Source organism: Lissotriton vulgaris, chromosome 8 (assembly GCF_964263255.1).
Source record: "Lissotriton vulgaris chromosome 8, aLisVul1.2, whole genome shotgun sequence".
Taxonomy (NCBI): domain Eukaryota; kingdom Metazoa; phylum Chordata; class Amphibia; order Caudata; family Salamandridae; genus Lissotriton; species Lissotriton vulgaris.
This window is the reverse complement of record NC_141696.1, coordinates 1,512,548,968-1,512,567,204: the sequence shown is the minus strand read 5'-3', so window position 1 is coordinate 1,512,567,204 and position 18,237 is coordinate 1,512,548,968. Positions and strand designations below refer to the sequence as shown.

Below are 18,237 nucleotides of genomic sequence, written 5' to 3'. Positions count from 1 at the left end.
GGCAGTATATACAATCAGGTCATATTCTGAGGTAGACAAGTTGGGCCACCTACTGGCCTGGCTTCTCTCAGAGGACACATTAGGTCACCACATTACTGCTCTCTGTAATTAGCTAAATAATCTTTATTATTCTGAACAGGAGATTTGGCAAATTATTATTTTGCTTCTATAGTCACCTGTACAGAGCTACTCCTGCTACAAGACCACAGGCTTCTCAGGCTTTTCTAGATAGCCTGGAAGGTCCCACGATCACAGCTGTCCTCTGTGAAGAGCTGGAAGGCCCCAATACCCCCAAGAAATGAAAGCTGCCATAAAAAATGTTCCCATGGGTAAAACACAAGTGTTCCAAAGGCAATTATTACGAAGATCTACCAAGATCTACCAAGTGGGTAGGCATAGAAGTTCATTCTAGCAAGAAATGCAGGGCAAACGCATATTCAAAATTTGTTCAGATTTAATTATTAGCTTATTCATATTCAAAAATCCTTATATGAGAATTCTAACAAATAACAGGGCGCTACATAAACAGTGCAGTGCAAGTGAGGTCAAGTGAAATAATGTGATTAAATATGTACAGTGCGCACAACACAGAAATAAAAGCTCAACCAACAGGACAAAATTTCAATATACGAGAATATAAAATTTTGTCATAACATAGTATTGGACCTTGCCACAAAAGAACGCATGGTTGAGATGAATTGGTTAACGTTTCGACCCTAAAAGAAATAGTTTTGGTGGCATCTTTCCGAGGAAAAACGTGCTAACTGTTAGTATTAAAGAGTAAATAAACAAGATGGACAAGTGTCATCATTCAATAAGAATGAAAATGCAGAAAGGAAAGTAGTCAGTCATTCAAAAGGGAAAATATTTCATCCAAATGTCATCAGCAAACTCATGCCAGAACCATTCGTATAAGAGGGAGTGCACCACATGCTTATGGGAACACCAGCTCGTATGTGTGGGTGAAACAACAATATGGGCCATCAAAGAACCCACAGGAATCAGGACAACTTCAGGAATGTATATTAAAATCTTCAATGAAAGGAGAATGCGCAGATATACAAGGGAACTGTCCGGGAGATACACACAAACAAGTAATCCAGCAGAATTGGTCTCAGTGCAACATGAAGCACTGTTTTGTATACTTATTGAGTTGACCAAGTGGATATTACGTATCGAGTAATCACCACAAGCACACAGGTACGACTGTTCATTGTCCTGGCCGAACCAGGACCCTTTTATTGGTCAAACAAAACCCCACCCCCAACAAACCAATTAGCCCCAAGCACTATATAAACATCAGCTGTGACAGCGCGATCCCTTTTGGCGCCATTCTCATTCAGGTAAGACCAGCGACTACATTACATTCCTCCCCAATTTACAATCAAAGAAAACAAAATAAAAGTGATTATCTTAAACATGTGACATAGTCTCTCAAACGAGTAGAACGACCAGGACATGGCCTCAACTGATAACGGCCTGCGCCCCTCCGTTGGTATTCAGGGCCTGAAAGCAGATCACTAACAGGAGACATAGAAATAGACCCAGACCCCACAGCCATAGGTGACACAGGTGGCACATCACTTTGTCCAGATACTTCATCTCCCCCTACCGGAACCAGAGGAGGCAAAGATACTGGGCCAACATCCCCATAATCAGACAAAACTGAAACAGTGTCTGATGGTAACACATAATCACCTTCCTGAATTTTACCAGAATCATGGAACTTTTTATAGAAAGATACATTTCTCGAAATGGTTGCCCCACCCCTCACCACCGTAACTTTAGTGCCATGAACAGCTTTCACCACCCAGGGCTCAGGCTCAAATGGTAAACTAAACTTCCCTTTTCGATGCCTATTTCTCATCATTACAACATCACCAACAGAAAATGTCCGGAGCATAGCCCCACGGCTAATTGCTACTTTGTCATTCTTCTTCTGCCGATTCTTCAGCTCCCCTGCCAAGACAGCATAACTTGCAGGAGGGGACCCCAGTACTGGCACAAAATCACCCATAGGACGATTCATACACAAAGATATAGGACTGACTTTCATAGTTGAATGTGGAGTCATCCGATATTCCTTCAAGAACAAAAATATAGCACAATCTAAGTCCTGACTATCAGTAACAGCAATCCTGAGTGTTTTATTAAGGGTACGCATGAAACGTTCAACCTCCCCATTGGCCTGAGGCCATAAAGGAGTCACGTTACGATGAAACACACCCCTAGACTGCAAATAAGAAGAAAACTCATGGCTGGAGAAAGGAGGTCCATTGTCAGTACGTAGTTCAGAAATCCAACCATGAGTTGCCATAATTTTATCAAACAAAGGAATCGTGCGACATGCTGTGGTAGGATCCATAATCTCCACCGCTGGATACTTAGAAAAATCATCGATCACCACCAGCATATGGCGACCATCAGGTAGACATCCAAAGTCAGCACTAGCTCTCTGCCAAGGAAATGAGGGAACATCTTCCGTGATGATAGGAGCAGGGGCATCCAAACCAGGAAACCACACTTTGGATCTCAAACGAGATTTGGTCTTCACCACCCCTTGATGGACCACATGAGCCAAGTCCACCACCCTCTGTTGTAAACAAGCAGGGATCACCAACCTTGACCCCCGCAGCAGACATCCTTCCGGGGCACAGGTCAATTCATCCCGAACCTGACACAGAAATGCCAAAGTAGATCTGGCATCATCAGTGCGACACTTGGCGGCACTCAGGAGTCCACTCCACTTCCAAGTGCCAATAACAGACAGGGATAACTGGAGCACCCATCATGAACAGTCGAGCCAACAACCTCCTCCAAAGAAAGTGGGAGAGGCCGAGAAAGCTCAACCACCAACCGTACATATTCCTCAATCTCCTCAGCAGCATTTTCCTCGGAAACAGATGCAGGACGGTAATGCCGAGATACGTAGCCAGCAGGATTTAATGCCCCTGGACGAAAAACAACCGTCAAACAGTAGTCCTGCAGCTGCAAAATCAATTTTTCAATCCGTGGCGGAGGCTTTGAGGAAGACCCCATAAACAAAGGGATGAGTGGTTTGTGGTCAGTATATGCCAAGAAAGGCTGACCATACAAGTACAAATGGAAATGGCGACATCCCCAATGCACTGCGATGGCCTCCTTCTCTATGTGGGAATATCGCTGTTCAGTATCAGTCAAAGCACGACTGGCATATGCCACAGGAGCCAATTCACCATTTATCTGGCACTGAGATAGAACAGCCCCCAGTCCACCTGGACTGGCATCCACAGCAAGTTCAGAGTCCAGTGCTGGATTGAAGTAAGCAAGGGTAGTATCAGCAGACAGTGCCCTTTAAGTTGTTTGAAAGCCTGAATCCTGTTCAGGGCCCCAATCCCACAGAACATTAGATTTCGAAAGCTATCGCAAAGGGGATGTCAAATTAGACAATCCAGGGATAAAACGACCACAGTAGTTGACCACATCCATGAAACTTCTCACACCGGACACATTAACAGGGGCAGAGGCTGTCTGTATATCACACACCTTCAACGGATCAGGAGACACACCTTTTAATAGCCAAAGAATGAAATGTGTTTTTAGAAATTCACACTTTTCTCCGTGTAAAGTCAAACCATGATCCAGCAAACGTTGAAATACGCCTTTAAGACGACTATCAAGTGCATCCCAGTGGGGGAATGAACTAGAATGTCATCACTGACATTTATTACTCCATCCAACCCTGCCAACACCCCCCAAATTGTATCCTGAAACACTTCGGCAGCACTAGAGATGCCAAAACTCAAATGTTTATAACGCCTTAGTCCGACATGTGAGGAAAAGGTGGTAACTCCCCGGGAGGCAGGGTCAAGCATCAACTGGTGATAACCAGCACGGAGATCCATTTTGGAAAACCACCTGGACCCACTAACTTCCACCACGATGTCATCAACAGTAGGAGTAAGGCGACGTTCACGTTTGATTGCCAAGTTAGGTAAGCGCATGTCCACACAAATCCTAACTTCACCAGGTTGTTTAGGTTTGCGGGCAACCACAATCGGTGATACCCAAGGAGTCAAGCCCTCCACCTTTTCGATAATGTCAGCCTCCTCCAACTTTGGTAATTCTGCCTCCACCTTCGGCCGAAGATGGAAAGCCACTCACCTAGGAAGTAATGCCACTGGTTGAACAGACTCGTCAATATGCAATTTGATCATCCGATCCTTCAGACAACCTATACCATCAAATAGTTGCGAATACTGCAGCAAAAAGTCATCAATAGTCCACTGATGGATAGCCAATGCAAAAACCACCAGGCGTAAACTCTCAGCTGTCTGGCAACTCAGCAACATCCCATGACCATCCTTGGTGACATACACAGGCGTTTTCACTAGATGGGAACCATGAGAAATCACAGCAGAAAAGACACCAGCCAATGGAAGGGGTTCACGGGCTCCAAAAGCAAACACCTGAATAGATGTCCCACTCAGTACTGGTATGTTTGGTAGTCCCATCATCATGGATTCAGCCATCACATTAATCGACGCCCCAGTGTCAATCAAAGCAGGCACTAAATGACCATCCACCTTGACATCACATTTAGGCAAGCCCCTCCGTACTGTACCCCAGGCTGTAAAGCATGTAACACATGAACAACCTCTTCATCGTCATCCATATCTTCCAGCTCTGGAAGAGCGGCATAGACCTGGGCTGAAGATGCAGGAACAGACCCACGGACAGGAGCAGAACGGCACACTTTCGCAAAATGATTTACTTTGTTGCAATTGGAACACCATTTCCCAACCGCAGGACAAGTCCCATTATGAGGAAACAAACCTCCACAACCGTAGCATGTTCAATGTCGCTCCGCCTTGCGAGGAGGCATTTTCTGTTTGTCAAAACCTCGAACCATCACAGCATTCACTGGTTTCGCCTTCACAGAATGTTGAAGAGCAGCATCCATATGGGCCGCCCTAACCTTTGAAAGCTCTTTAGACCGGCCACGGGTCAGCATATCCGTCATCGGCATATTGGGCACCTGGAGTATCGCTTCACGAAGCTTGCTGGAATAACAGCCCTGTATAAATCAGGCCCTTATCTTATCCGCAGCATTAGGTAACCTACAGGTACTAGCCAATACCCACAAGCGAGCAAAGAAAACATCAACAGACTCATTAGGCAACTGCCTTGCTTGAAGTAGCAAGAAGCTCTCATAATCAGGATTCGCCAGAGGTTCAAAATGCGTAGTCAGAGCCTGTTTCAATGCATCATAAGTGTGCAGAGTCTCTTCCACCATCGACCGCCCCAGCCGATGTATCGCCGCCCCTCCAAGATGTAATAGCATTGGGCGCTTCCGCCCTTCATCCAAATCAATGGCCTCAAAGTAGGTCTCCAAGAGATCAACCCACTCTTTCCATTGAGCAGCCTGGGCAGAAGGAGGGCCATCCAGCAAAAAATGTTCCACGGGGGGGGGGGGACGGTTGACATCATTAAATCCTTATTTATGGATGTGAATCACAATTAAAGAAAGTCCAAGAATAATGCCTGCAACCACTGAGCACTCCTGCCACGAGATGCCCAGCAGAACAAAGCATTCACGTTTCACCTTTCTTTGTGATGCACTAGAGCGCTTTCACAGCTCCAATCCTGAAGAAACTGACATCTCCTTCAGCACGAAGAAACTGACAGCCTCCGCGTTTTCAGGGTCGCTAGCCAGCCGGTCCGCTGACTCACGCTCAGTTACGGCTCCGGCCACCCCCCCAAACACAGTCGGAGCGGGCAGAGGAGAAGGAATCCCTCAAGCCGCTCGCCGTCTGAAGGATCCACTGGAGCCCTGCTGCGCCAACAGCGCAACGAGGAAAATCGCCAGCACAGGCTGAACCGCCCCAGCGAAGCACCGTAGCTTCACCGCCACGCCAGAACCAGGGGCGGGAGAACAGCCTCGAAATCCGGACCTTCGTCGCCAGAAATGTTATGTATTGAGTAATCACCACAAGCACACAGGTACGACTGTTCATTGTCCTGGCCGAACCACAACCCTGTTATTGGTCAAACAAATCCCCACCCCCAACAAACCAATCACTAAGCCCCAAGCACTATACAAACATCAGCTGTGACAGCGCGATCCCTTTTGGCGCCATTCTCATTCAGGTAAGACCAGCGACCACATTACAGTGGGGCGGGTATGCCCGATTGTGGGTCCCATGCACACTGTCACTAGAACTAAACTGTACCCGGCTGATGAGCCCATAACTAGGGTGAAACAGATCCTGGGTTGCTTGTGTTCTGGTTCAGAGAGGACCTGTATTGGTAGTTCGGTCTGGAATGAAGATTTACACAATGGCAATCTGATGGAAAATCTGTAACCTTTCTGAGAAGTCAGGTTGCATTTTGGAGGGTGCTTCCACCGTCAACCATGGGACGCGCTGGTATTTCCAAAATGGTTCTTATACTATCTACTTAGTACATCTGGATGCCTTACTGGGAGATTTGGTGTGGTTGGGTGGATGCCGCAGGGTGGGCCTGTCCACCCTGAGCCTCTCCATAGATCAGGGAGGCTTGGGAGCCCCTCACTTTGAGGCATATTATTTAGCGGCCCAACAGCAGTGGTTGCCCAGGTGGTTTGTTGGGATGGCCCTGGAGGAAACTGGGGCAACTACTGCACCTCTGACCAATCTATATACACTGGTTCTTTCCAAGCGTTGGTCGACTAGAGGACTGTCCCATCCGGTTATGGAGTTAACATGTTGCCTTGCCAGACTTGGATTACTCACAAACTCTAAATAGCCCTTATTTTCCAAATATCCCTTTATTAGGCCTCTTTGACATACATCCTTTCCTGGACAGTCGTTCGCTCACATATTGGATGGTGGCTAGTCTGGAGATGGTATGGGATTTATTCCTAGATGCGCAATACCATTACTTCATGGCTTTACAAGATTGTTATCCACTACACGAGGGGCATATATTACACAGAGTACCAGATGGAAAATAGAAGACAAAGAATCTGACACTCAGCAACTGACCCATTCACAATACATTAGGCGTTGGCAGACGCTGTGTGAGCTGGAAATATAAATCCCAATGCTCCCACTTCCAATCACCAATCAATTGAGAACAACCTGGACAATTTAAGAGTGTGACATATGAGAAAGAATAGGTATGGGTGCTTTCCTATGTATGCACAATATCACATAATACCAGTTTTAAGCTGATCCAATTCTTCATACCGCATTGAGCTTATCTTTCTCCTGCCCGGCCTAATAGAATATTTCCAGGGACATCCACCTCAGGTCAATGTGGGCTAGGCTGTGCGATTGCCCATCCTTTACATCTTACTGGGAACACGTTTCAAGTTTTAGCCACCTGCATGGACATACCCTTCTAGTTCTCTCGGTGAAACCTGTGCGCTCAGGATATTCGGTCGCCCTAAAAAGTGTAAGGCAACATCCTGGTTGCTAGACTTGCGCATCCTTCTGACTAAGACAGCAGTCGAGCAGCTAGAAGCCATCTGCGTCACCTTCAGTGGAACGAATAATGGCGCACAGTAGTCTTGCGATGGGCCAGGTTGCAGGTAAGGCTCTTCATCAAGAAGTAGGGGGATTAGTTGAACACCCAATAGCAGACGATTGAGATTAACCCTAGGCGGTCATGGGTGCTGACCCCAGAGATGATACATTAACCTCCTGAAGGGGTATGGACCACCTTACTTCCAAGCAATTAATGGGTCTCTGGACTGTATATTTCATATTCAATTAGATTTGAAGTCCATTGATAATCACCTCTATCCCCCCCTCACCCAGAAGGTACTATCATCTTATTGCCTGGCATATCACCCCAAGGATTTTCCCTACCATACTAGTGGAGAATCTTACCTCCCCGCACTGTTGCAGTTGTCCTCAAGGACTGACTTCCCAGCCCCGCTGTCCTCTCAAGCTGTCTGCAAAATATGTGAGGAAATACGACCCATGATATTACCCCTTTGTCCCATTTCGGTATTCACTGCACCCAGAACCCAGTTGTAGAGGACTTTGTACGTTTTCTAATGTTGGACAGGACTTGCACACCGTTTAAATTTGATCTTTTTTTAGGATATCGGGTAAAACCTGAAATACGGATGCCAGTACTTACTCCTTAGGATCTCCGTTAAGCTGTGAACTTTACCGCTTTCATACATTTATTTTGTGTTAGGATTCTCCTATAACAACATCGGCAATATACACTGTTATACCTTAACTGTGTATGTGAAAACTGTAACTTCCCCTCTTTTTATACACTTAAAAGTTTAAACATCAATCAAAATGGTTCAAAGAACTCATGTCTCGGTCTCCTACGAGAAAAATAAAGTGTAGCGGATCATTTACATATTTTATCAGCGACGTAGTATTAATGAAGATTCATTTAGGCACATTTAAAATGTGAAGCGATGACAGGAGTCTGCAATTAATTGAGAAATACGCTTAACTCCAGCACTTTATGCTCTTATTTAGCAGCATAAGGATGCATTGAATGTAAATGTACAGGTGAGTACTAATGGAGTTGGCATTTTTTGGCTTATTTAATGGGGCTAGTTCTAAGCCTTGCTAGGTGAACTTGTCTTTTGTGCAAAAGTGCATGCAGTCAGCACATGAGCTTCCCGAGTGGTCACTGCTTCAAAAACTGGCTGCCACATGCCCATTAATACCAAAGCCTAGTTTTGGGGAAAGAAAAGCAAGACCGCATCTTGTAGGACTTGAGCAGCCAGGCACAGATCGATCAGTTGGAAACATTTCACCTGCCTATTGGAAGGCAAGAAAGTGCTGAAGCACATTAAGTCAGTAAAAACGCTGAAGGGCGTGGCAACGCTGTCAGCGATGGAGGACACTCAATGGTAGAGCTCTCCAGTCTGATCCTGGTTTTCCGGGCCCCCGAGCCTGCTATACTCACAGGAGAATACAGCGGAGGCATCAATGGGACCCGCTGTCGGAAGTCCAGATGCCATTCCTCAGGTGTTTGTTCCGGGGGCCTGAACCCGGAGATGCGACATGCGCTGCGGCCTAGTCGCTGGGCCAGCGCCACGGTATCTACACCTGAGGCAGTGGCCGCTGCAGGCCACGCTGCAACCATCAGAACTGAGGAGACCAGGCCCCTCCATTGACCACTGCTTCAAGAAGTCAAGGGAGTGGGCCTTGTGGAGCACCACAACCTGTGCAAAGTGCTTTACTCAGACTTGTGGCAGCTAGGACTTGCAGAGCAGCAGAGCCTGCTGGGCGGCACTTTGGACCCCTCAACATTTCCACCAGGAGAAACACGGGGCTTACCATCAGTCCTTGTTAATGCCGCCCCAACCACCCCTACATTAAACGGTGTGGGCCCTCTCGAGAGCAGTGACTGCATAGCACATTTCCCCCAGGTGAAACAAGGTAAGCAAGGATGGAAGCATGACGTCAACGGGTCATGAAGAGGCCCTAGTCATTGAAGTCTCTGGGGGCATCTACTGGACTTCTCCATAGAGGGCCCGTGGAGGTGGTGGCCGCAAGTGGCGCTGGGAGTATCTGACCCGCATCCCCCAACTGCTCTTTGGACCAGAGTCACGCAGGGAGTTGTTTACGCAGCCTTGGCTCCTGAAACACCTGCCACTAGATATCATCCATTGCTGCACTACTGGTGGGGACACGCCCAAGTGGCCTGGACTTTGTGGGCCACAATGGGGGCCCAAGCCCTGGAGTTGTGGGCCTCCTGGCAGCTGTTGGTTTGACCCTTGCTGTGGAGTTCACGCAGGACTGTTACTCCTGTGTGGCTCCCACCAAACAATCGGGCTGCACGTTGTGCCTAAACAGACAGTCGTAGTGGCACCGGGATTCCTGAGATGTGCCAGTAGTTACCGCAGCAGTTAGTACAGCAGAAAGGAGCTCCCGAGACGTTTGCTTCAGGACCCCACACGACAAGTGACAAGTTGAACACTGTTCTAGTGGGCATAGAGATTTCCAAAGCGCCCTTGGAGAGCAAAATAGACACCGTGCTCAGGGACGACCACCACAAGGTAGCTGACTGGGTCTGTGCAACAGAGCAGTATTTGGTGACCCTTAAGCCACTCACTCAAGAGATGCAGACCCAAATACGCAAACTACAGCACATTTGCATATCCTGACAGAGGGCACAAAGGGCCCCTCGTGCAGGAATAATGTACGCACCATAGGAGTCCCAGAAGAAGCCAAGGGCCAAGACACAGAAGCTTTCCTTGAAGCGTACTTTCACTGGTTCATCCGAGCGGCTGCCCTCCCATCATTCTTTTTGATTGAACAGGTGCACCGGCTGCCTTCCAGCTCCTCCCAGACCTCTAATAGCAAGACCTATACAGTATAGGGATCATGACCTCACCCTATGTGAGGCCCAGAAGCAGGATGCTCTTGCTATTGACAATGTATGAGTAATGGTATTCCCGGATTATACTATTGCAGTCCAGCGTCAGTGATACACTCTCCAGGCTGTCAAGCGCAAGCTATGAGGGGCCAATATTAAATACTTTTTCCTGTTTCCAGTATGCCTTCTGATTCAAGTAGATGGACAAACACTTCTTCACCGATCCTAAAGAGGAATGGGTAGAACACCGCGAATACCTGGGATCCCCTCTAACCCATCCTACAACTGCCGCTCAACACCCCCTACCGAAAAACTGAGGAAGCGGAAGGGCCGCGGGCACTCTCAACCACCTCACCTTTCTAACCTGGAACAGCTTACACATGAGCGGCAGAAGGCCCTACGGGTTGTGGCTGCATTGTAATCTGAACCTGCAATCGGAGGCGGATGAAGAATGCGATACAAAGTCCATTAGCGTTGTGGGCTCTGACTCAGTCCTATTCTTGCTTACCACTGGTAAACCTCCCGACATCACACAACATACTTCAGATGATATTATCCAAATGTCCTACCTGTCCTTGATCTTTTTCCCCCTCACAGTACACCTGGTCTCGCTCAGGTCTGCAGGCAGGCAGGCCGACGAAGTTTCTGGAACGCTCAATCCGGATCAAGCTACCCACGTAATGAACAACATGATTACCACCCCTACAACAGCGATTTAATGCTGGCTGGTTGTACACACACTTAACTACATGTCCATGTCTACTGTTTGTCACTTCAGCTGACGTACAACCCCATATTACATACATCGACTATTTAGGAGGGCCACTCTCACCATAGCTCACAACCCATGAACATATGCTGGGACCACTCCCTTCCCCCAATCGCCACATGGTGTCTTCAACCCTCCATGCTCAAGGCCCATTCCAGGCCTCCATACACGACTGCATTAAAGAATATTTTTACACCAATGGGGAAACGGAGTCCTCTAGGGACGCTGAATGGAACACCTTTAAAGTCGCAATACGAGGTCACTGTCTGGGGAATGCTCTCAATATACGTCAGGAACCTGGACAAAGAGGTTATGGAAATCAAGCAGAAGCTACTCCACCCTGAGCGACAGGTGCAGCTAACCCTACCTATGAGGGAACAATTGTGTCAGGCGCGCACTACACCTGCTGACCTCTTGGAGCACCTGCACTGCCTCAACTATGCAACACACACTAACTGGACACACACTGGCAAAGCCGGTGCTTACTTGGCTGATTCACCAGGAACAACCACGCCACTCTGTACTCTTCATTCGCCTTGAGACAAGTATTAGTGTCAATACCCAGAAGGACATACATGAGGCATTTACTTGATACCACACCTTCCAATACCAGTCAGCATCACAGGCAAAATTCAGTGACCTCGATTCCTTCTTGGACCCAGTGGCTCTTCGCAGCATCACTCTGGAGCACCAGGAGGAACTAAACAGGAAATCACACTACATGGAATTATGGAGGCCATCTGTGAGCTTGCGTCATGCAAATCTCCGTGCCCCGACAGCCTGCTGCCTGAGTTTGATAAAACTCATGCTCCACAACTGGGCCCGCATATAGAAAAATTATAAATGCTGCTTTATGCATTGTACTGTATTACTTGATGAAATGCAAATAAAATTTAGGTCGGTAAAAAACTCCTCCAGGAAACGTGCTCTAAAAACAGGACACTGGTTAAATAAATTGGCAAAATAATAAATATTGCTGTATTATTTGCCAAAAAAAGAACTGCAACGTCATGGACAATTACTAGACAAACAATATTTTAAAGTGGGTGTGATGAGACTGACTTTGGAAGAGATGGAAATTATGGGGAAATTGAGTTGTGTGCAGACGGAACTCATAAATGCTCAATTTCTGAAGTCTTGCTAAGTGTCTCTGTACCTTAGGCTTTGTAAATAAAGCAGTCTCTTTCAGCTTTCAGAAGTGTGGGCTATCCTGCTGGGATCTCAGCAATGAATGCAGAGAATTCCAATTCATTAGTCGGATGAGAATTCGATCAGGGCGAACAGAAAACGTCTTTTCCACCATTGAACATATGTAACTTTTTTAAGGGTGTGAGGACCCGATCAATGCATCCGTCCTCGAACCCCTTTTCATTCAGCAACAGAAGGACCTGTGGAAAAAGGGTTTCAGTGCTTGACTTTTCATCTGAAAATTATGTTTATTTGCTATAAAACAATCCCTTCTTGTTCACAGATTTTGTACAAAAGAGCAGTTGATTAATCCAAATTGGCTCTATCGATGCAATACTGAACCTAAGATCCCGGCATCATCAGCCAAAGATAAAAAACAGAGTGAAAACACATGTAGTGCCTTCTGGCTCTGGATGGGTCCCACAGGTAGCCTTCCACATGAGAACCCCTCTGCTACACCAACACAGCAGCACCATCTTTTCAGGTCCAAGATTTTCCTTCTCTCATGGGCTCTTGGGTGGCTTGTAATGAATCCTACAGCGTTCGTTGAAAACCTCAAAAGACAGAAAACATACAAACATGAATAATCTACAACACTTTCAAACTTTCTTTGGTCTCAAATAGGGATTTGGCAGTTATGCAGAGTTTATGTCGCTTCAGAAGTAAAATGCTAAATCTTTTGAAGATGAAACAAGGGGCTTGGCCTGGTATGCCGAACTTCAGGTGTTGTGTATTGCATGGGATGTAACCGTTAGTGATTTGGCTATGGATCTTTTTTAAATAAAGAAAAAGAAAGATCAGACCAAGAACTACTCACAGCATAGAAAATATTTGCAAGATCATTAAGAAAGATTAAATCTTTGCCACAAAATGTAGTGGATGTTGTGACTGATTCATCAATTGCCAACTAGGTAATCCTTTTAATGAATGAATCCCACAAACTTTTGCCTTGAGTATTAAAGAAAATTCACAAATTAATCTATATCCATAACAGCAACAGTTTAAGAATAAATTGTTAATCCTAGAGGGAAAAATATGAAATTAACAAGAGGTGCACCAGGGAAGGCCGCTTTCCTATTAACGGGCAAACATCTTCACTTTGGTCATCTTCAAATCAGATTAAACATGTGCTTATTAACAGTGATGCTATACACAGTGCTCCAACCTTCAGGCCCAACATACTCCCAGCAGAAACATTACAGGCAAGCGTATCAACCGATACCTAATGTCAAGTGACATAAATTATTTTGGCCCATGCATTAACCTATGAACTAGCAATAAACAAGATTGCAGGAAATGGAAACATTGGCAAACAGAAAAAAACAACTCCAAACAAAACCACATTGAAATGATAGTGCTCTTTTTTGGTCTGCTTAATTTGACAGCATCCATTGAAATCCATCACCTCCTATTTTGTTCCTCACATGCCATCTGGATGTTGCTTCCACTAGTTGCTTTTCCTTTGTGGTGGCCTTCAGTTTGCCCAAATATTTGCCCTAGAATATTTCCCAGCTTCACTGAGGGGGATGGGGGTATCTTTTTATTAGCATGGACTTTGGTGATCAGGATTTTAAAATTCTGTTGTGCTGATTACATGCTCCACCTTCTGTCTGACCCAGAAGGCTCTTTGGGCCATGTTCTGAATGTGTTTGAAGAGTATGGCACCTTCTCAGGTTTAGAAGTTGAACATAGAAGGGGCAGAAATTTTCCATCTGATGCATTGGTGTCATAGGATTTATGTGGAGAAGTGTGGCTCACCGGTTAGAGGAGACAGTCCCTGATGCAGAGGTCAGACCCAGGACCAGGGTTCAATCCCTGATGCGGCAGGGCCTTGAACTCAAAATGTCCACGGACTCGATAATTCTCGCCTCAGTGCCTACTCGAATCGTGGGTTCACACTCTGCAACTCTGGGCAATAGCTTGCTTAATCTCCACTATGGCCCCCCCGCGATGGGATGCCTGGTCTTCACCTTGGGGATGCCCAGTAGGGGTAATCTCGCAGGGAAAGGCCAGGACGGGTTCCCAAAGCAAGCGCCTTGAGACCTTACGGTGAAAGGCGCTATATAAGAACGTATAATTCACGATTTATATGTAATGTGGAATCAAGAAGTCAAACACATCTAGGGACTACAACTGCGTGCTTGAAATAAATAGCCCAGGTGAATTTGAAGTAGATGCTACTCAAAATCAAAGTTGACTGTGACAGATGTGTGGAGTTGAGGTAGGGTTACTGCTGCAAAGATGTGGAGAGGGGCCAGAAAGCAGTCAGTCAAGATGGCTACTCTAAAGAGTGGTTTCCTGACTTTGCAGCATAATCCTTAAAAAATAATGCTGCCTAGTCCATCAAGGACTGTAGGAACAGACAAAATATTTATATGCGCACGCATGGGTATATATGCGATCCACCTGGCCCGGATGCTTACTTGGAGCCGAAAGAACTGAACAAATCCAGTAGTGTGGTCCTACAAGACAGCATGCAACGGGCCACAAGGCCCATTGGTTATACGAAGGGGCCACAACTGATCTGAAAGCTTCAGTACAGGGAGTGCGGGACTGTGACCCAGCTGAAGGCTTGGTAGCTCTCAGCGTACTGTGCGAACTGGTGGTGTAGGCCTGCAGCGTGAATGGACTGGGTGCCCGAGACGGCGCAGTACAATAAGGCAGCTGCTGCAGAACAACCGCTAGATTGGATGGTTGGGCTTGTTCAGAGGATCTACCGGGGATGCCCTGCAGGTGGTGAGGATAGTGGCTGCTGATGAGGATCGAAGGCTGCATCCAGGGAGACTACTGACAACTCACTCATGGCACTGATAAGTGTTGTGATAAACTGTGAAACTATAGCACTGCCATAATAGCAGGAGCCCATCTTGTTGTAAAAGGACATGGTGCATCACAGATAAGGCAATTAGCAACACGTTAGGAGGGAGCAACCTTCATTACTAATTGGAGAGTTAGGCTGATTCAATACTTTATGTATAACTTAGAGAACATATAATGAAGTAAACATACATATGAAGAATATTGGAGGCACTGTGGGGAAAACAGATCAAAGGCAGGGAAAACTCGTGTTTGATTAAAAGAAGTCTGCATAACCGCCTCACAGAGCTGCAGAAACTTGTGGGCGGGTGGCAGTGATGAAGACAACATGGATGTTAAAGCCCTGCTGTTGAAGAAGAAGAGAATCTTAAAATCAATAGATTGAAAAAACATAGAACTTGCTCATTGCCTTCATCAACAACATGAATAAGAGGCTAGAAAGTTTCAAGAATGTATCGTTAGAGCTGGAACATATATCGGATGTTGAAGATGGTGTGTCTAACTATGAATCTGACATCTGATGGCTGAAGATGGCGATCACTGCTGGTTGTGCCAAAAATGAGGCTTTAGAAGCCCAATTGCACCGCAATAATGCACATGTCATGGACATTCCAGAAACAGAAAACACCGGACTAATGAAACAATTTGTTGAAATATCAATGGCTGAACTCCTGAGAGAGCACTTCTTGGCGGTCTTCAATGTAGATAGAGCCCACCATGATCCGATACCACGACACTCACTGGAAGCCCCTTCTAAGGTCTATAGTGGTGCACATTCTCAACTCTAGAGATAATGAAGCAGCATTAAGACAAAGAGAAAGAAAGAAACTACACCAGGAGAAGAACAGTCTCTGCTCAGGAATCACGAAAACTTAAGAAGAAAGTCCAACAGCTCAGTTCAAAATACTCAATGCTGTACCCAGCTAAGTTGAGGATAAGGCAGAGAGATAAACTACATCATTCACAGTTAGAGATCCCAGGACTGCAATGAAATTCATAAAAGATGCGCAATACGAAATCAAACACTATGGAGTCTGCAAAGAAAGCAAACGTGCAACAGCTGGATGACACCAAAGAATAGCAGATATGGAAACCTTACCGCAATCACAAATGCACAATGCAAATGCAAGGATTAATGCAGTCAAGACAACAGTGCAAGAACTACTGAAATGGAACTGCTTCTTCTAGACAAAGGACACTAAATGGAATTACTTTGTATTGAGTCCAAAGTGACAAGTGGGGGGATGGTCTTAAATATGCAGTAGCTATATTGACGGACAGACACAGCGCTTCCAAGAAACAAGCATGTTTTGGGTGGACATTAGGCTGCGCCCTAGCCTGAAAGGGACTGGGGATGTGAAGCGAGTCACAACATGGCGGCCCTCTGGAGACCTTGTGACATGAATCGCACCCTTTTTTTATTTGTTGGTTTTCTCTTTTTGTTGAGATTGACAGACGTAGTAAAGGAGTGTGATAATGTAGTGGGTGGATCATATCACTGTAAATTGGGAGATGTAGTGAGGTCATAGTTGGGAGTTCTGGGACTAATTCTTTTTTTTTTTTTTAAATATATTTTTATTGCAGGAATCAGTAAATCAGTACAGTAGCGACCAGCATTGTATTATAAGCAACATATACAGAATAAAGCCCTCTGGCCCCCCTCCGTAAAGTCTGTACACAGCCAACCGGCCCACAACCCTGGGGTCGGGCGGCGAAATGCAACAGGGGTCAGTAGGATGCTGGAGCTGGTCTGGATAATACACTGTCCGTCATCTGCTTTTCCAAACAAACCCAAAACCCCCAAAACAAACCCCCCCCTCAAAATATCTACTAACTGTGAACCCCCCCCCCCCCCCCCCACCACCACCAGCGCCAGGGAGCTTATCAACATAGGATCTACTATTTGACCCACGTGGAAGGTAATAGGACTGTCAGTGCTGACGTTCATCGGGACTCGGGGCGAGTCGCTTCTTCACTTTCGGAGTCGCTGGGGGCACAATAATCCCTGAGGGCCTGCACCAGCATTTCCCACTCCAACGCGGCCTCCTGCGCCTTCTCATTACCCTGCCTCCAAGCCAGCTGATATCTCAGCGCGCTCTCTCCCGCCGCCCATTTCAAAAGCTCACTGTGCCATCTGCTGCCTGCCGGACCAGCTCGTGCCTTCCAGTTCCTGGTCACCTCTCGCTTAGCAAGGAGGAGCCCCAGGTCGATAAATTTACTGGAAATTTTATTCCGGGGGGTATGGGGGAACCAGTGTAAGAGCCCCACCGCCGCATCGAATGATAAGCGCCTCCCCGTCACCTCCTCCAGAGTCGTCGCTACCTCCTGCCAGTAGGACGTCAGTCCTGGACAGGCCCATAACATGTGTAGGAGGTCCGCCTCCTGAGCCGGGCATCTAGGGCATTCCGCTGAAGCCGTGGCAAAATAACGCCTGATCTTCACCGGGGTCAGGTACGCTCTATGGAGAACATAATAGTGGACCAGTTGGAAACGGGCGCTACGTGTGCCCTTCCAGGCACGTCTCACCAACTGGGCCCAGGTCGTCTCCGGGATCTCCCTACCAATGTCCTCCTCCCAGCGGGTCCTCAATGTGGTGAGAGGAGCCAATCCCTCGGCAATCAACCTGCCGTAGAGGCAAGTGACCGCCTTCACCGTGCCCGCCGACATCATTACGTACTGGCACACCTGAGACAAGTGGGGTTCCTCCAGCCCGTTCTGCCAGTGTGCCTGGATCGCTCGCACAATGGCCGAGTGCAGCAGAAAGTCGCCCCGGGAGATCCCGAAGCGGTCAATGAGATCCTGAAAGGACAGGAGCGCTCCGTCCTCGTACAGATCACCGACGAGCTGTAAACCGGAATCCTCCCAGGCCGCCAATCGTGACCAATCCCCTCCGTGGGGGAGGGCCGTCAGCTTCCCCAACGGTATTTCAGGCGCATATGGTGTTCTTAGTTGGCCTCTGGCGTGAGCCCGATTCCAACACAGTCGGATAGTCCGCTCCTCCATCGACAAGTCCCGCAGGACCAAGCGTTGTCGCAGCGCTATAAAGGAGAGAACATGCCTGGCCATACCCGTCCCTCTACCGTCTTCCGGGCCCCTGAATTCCCTGGCGATCTCCTGGGCGAAGGTCTGGAGCTGCGCCGCCA

The 18,237-nt window shown here is 47.1% G+C and overlaps 1 protein-coding gene across 1 annotated transcript in view; it reads right to left on the bottom strand.

Moving 5' to 3' along the window:
• Nucleotides 1-12,500: 12,500 nt before the first annotated feature.
• Nucleotides 12,501-18,237, bottom strand: part of MIX23 (mitochondrial matrix import factor 23) — a 69,696-nt gene continuing 63,959 nt past the window's right edge. The window contains exon 5 of the mRNA XM_086933549.1: nt 12,501-12,831. Coding sequence (XP_086789675.1) covers nt 12,781-12,831 — 51 coding nt within the window. The 3' untranslated portion in view covers nt 12,501-12,780. The remainder of the gene's footprint in view (nt 12,832-18,237) is intronic.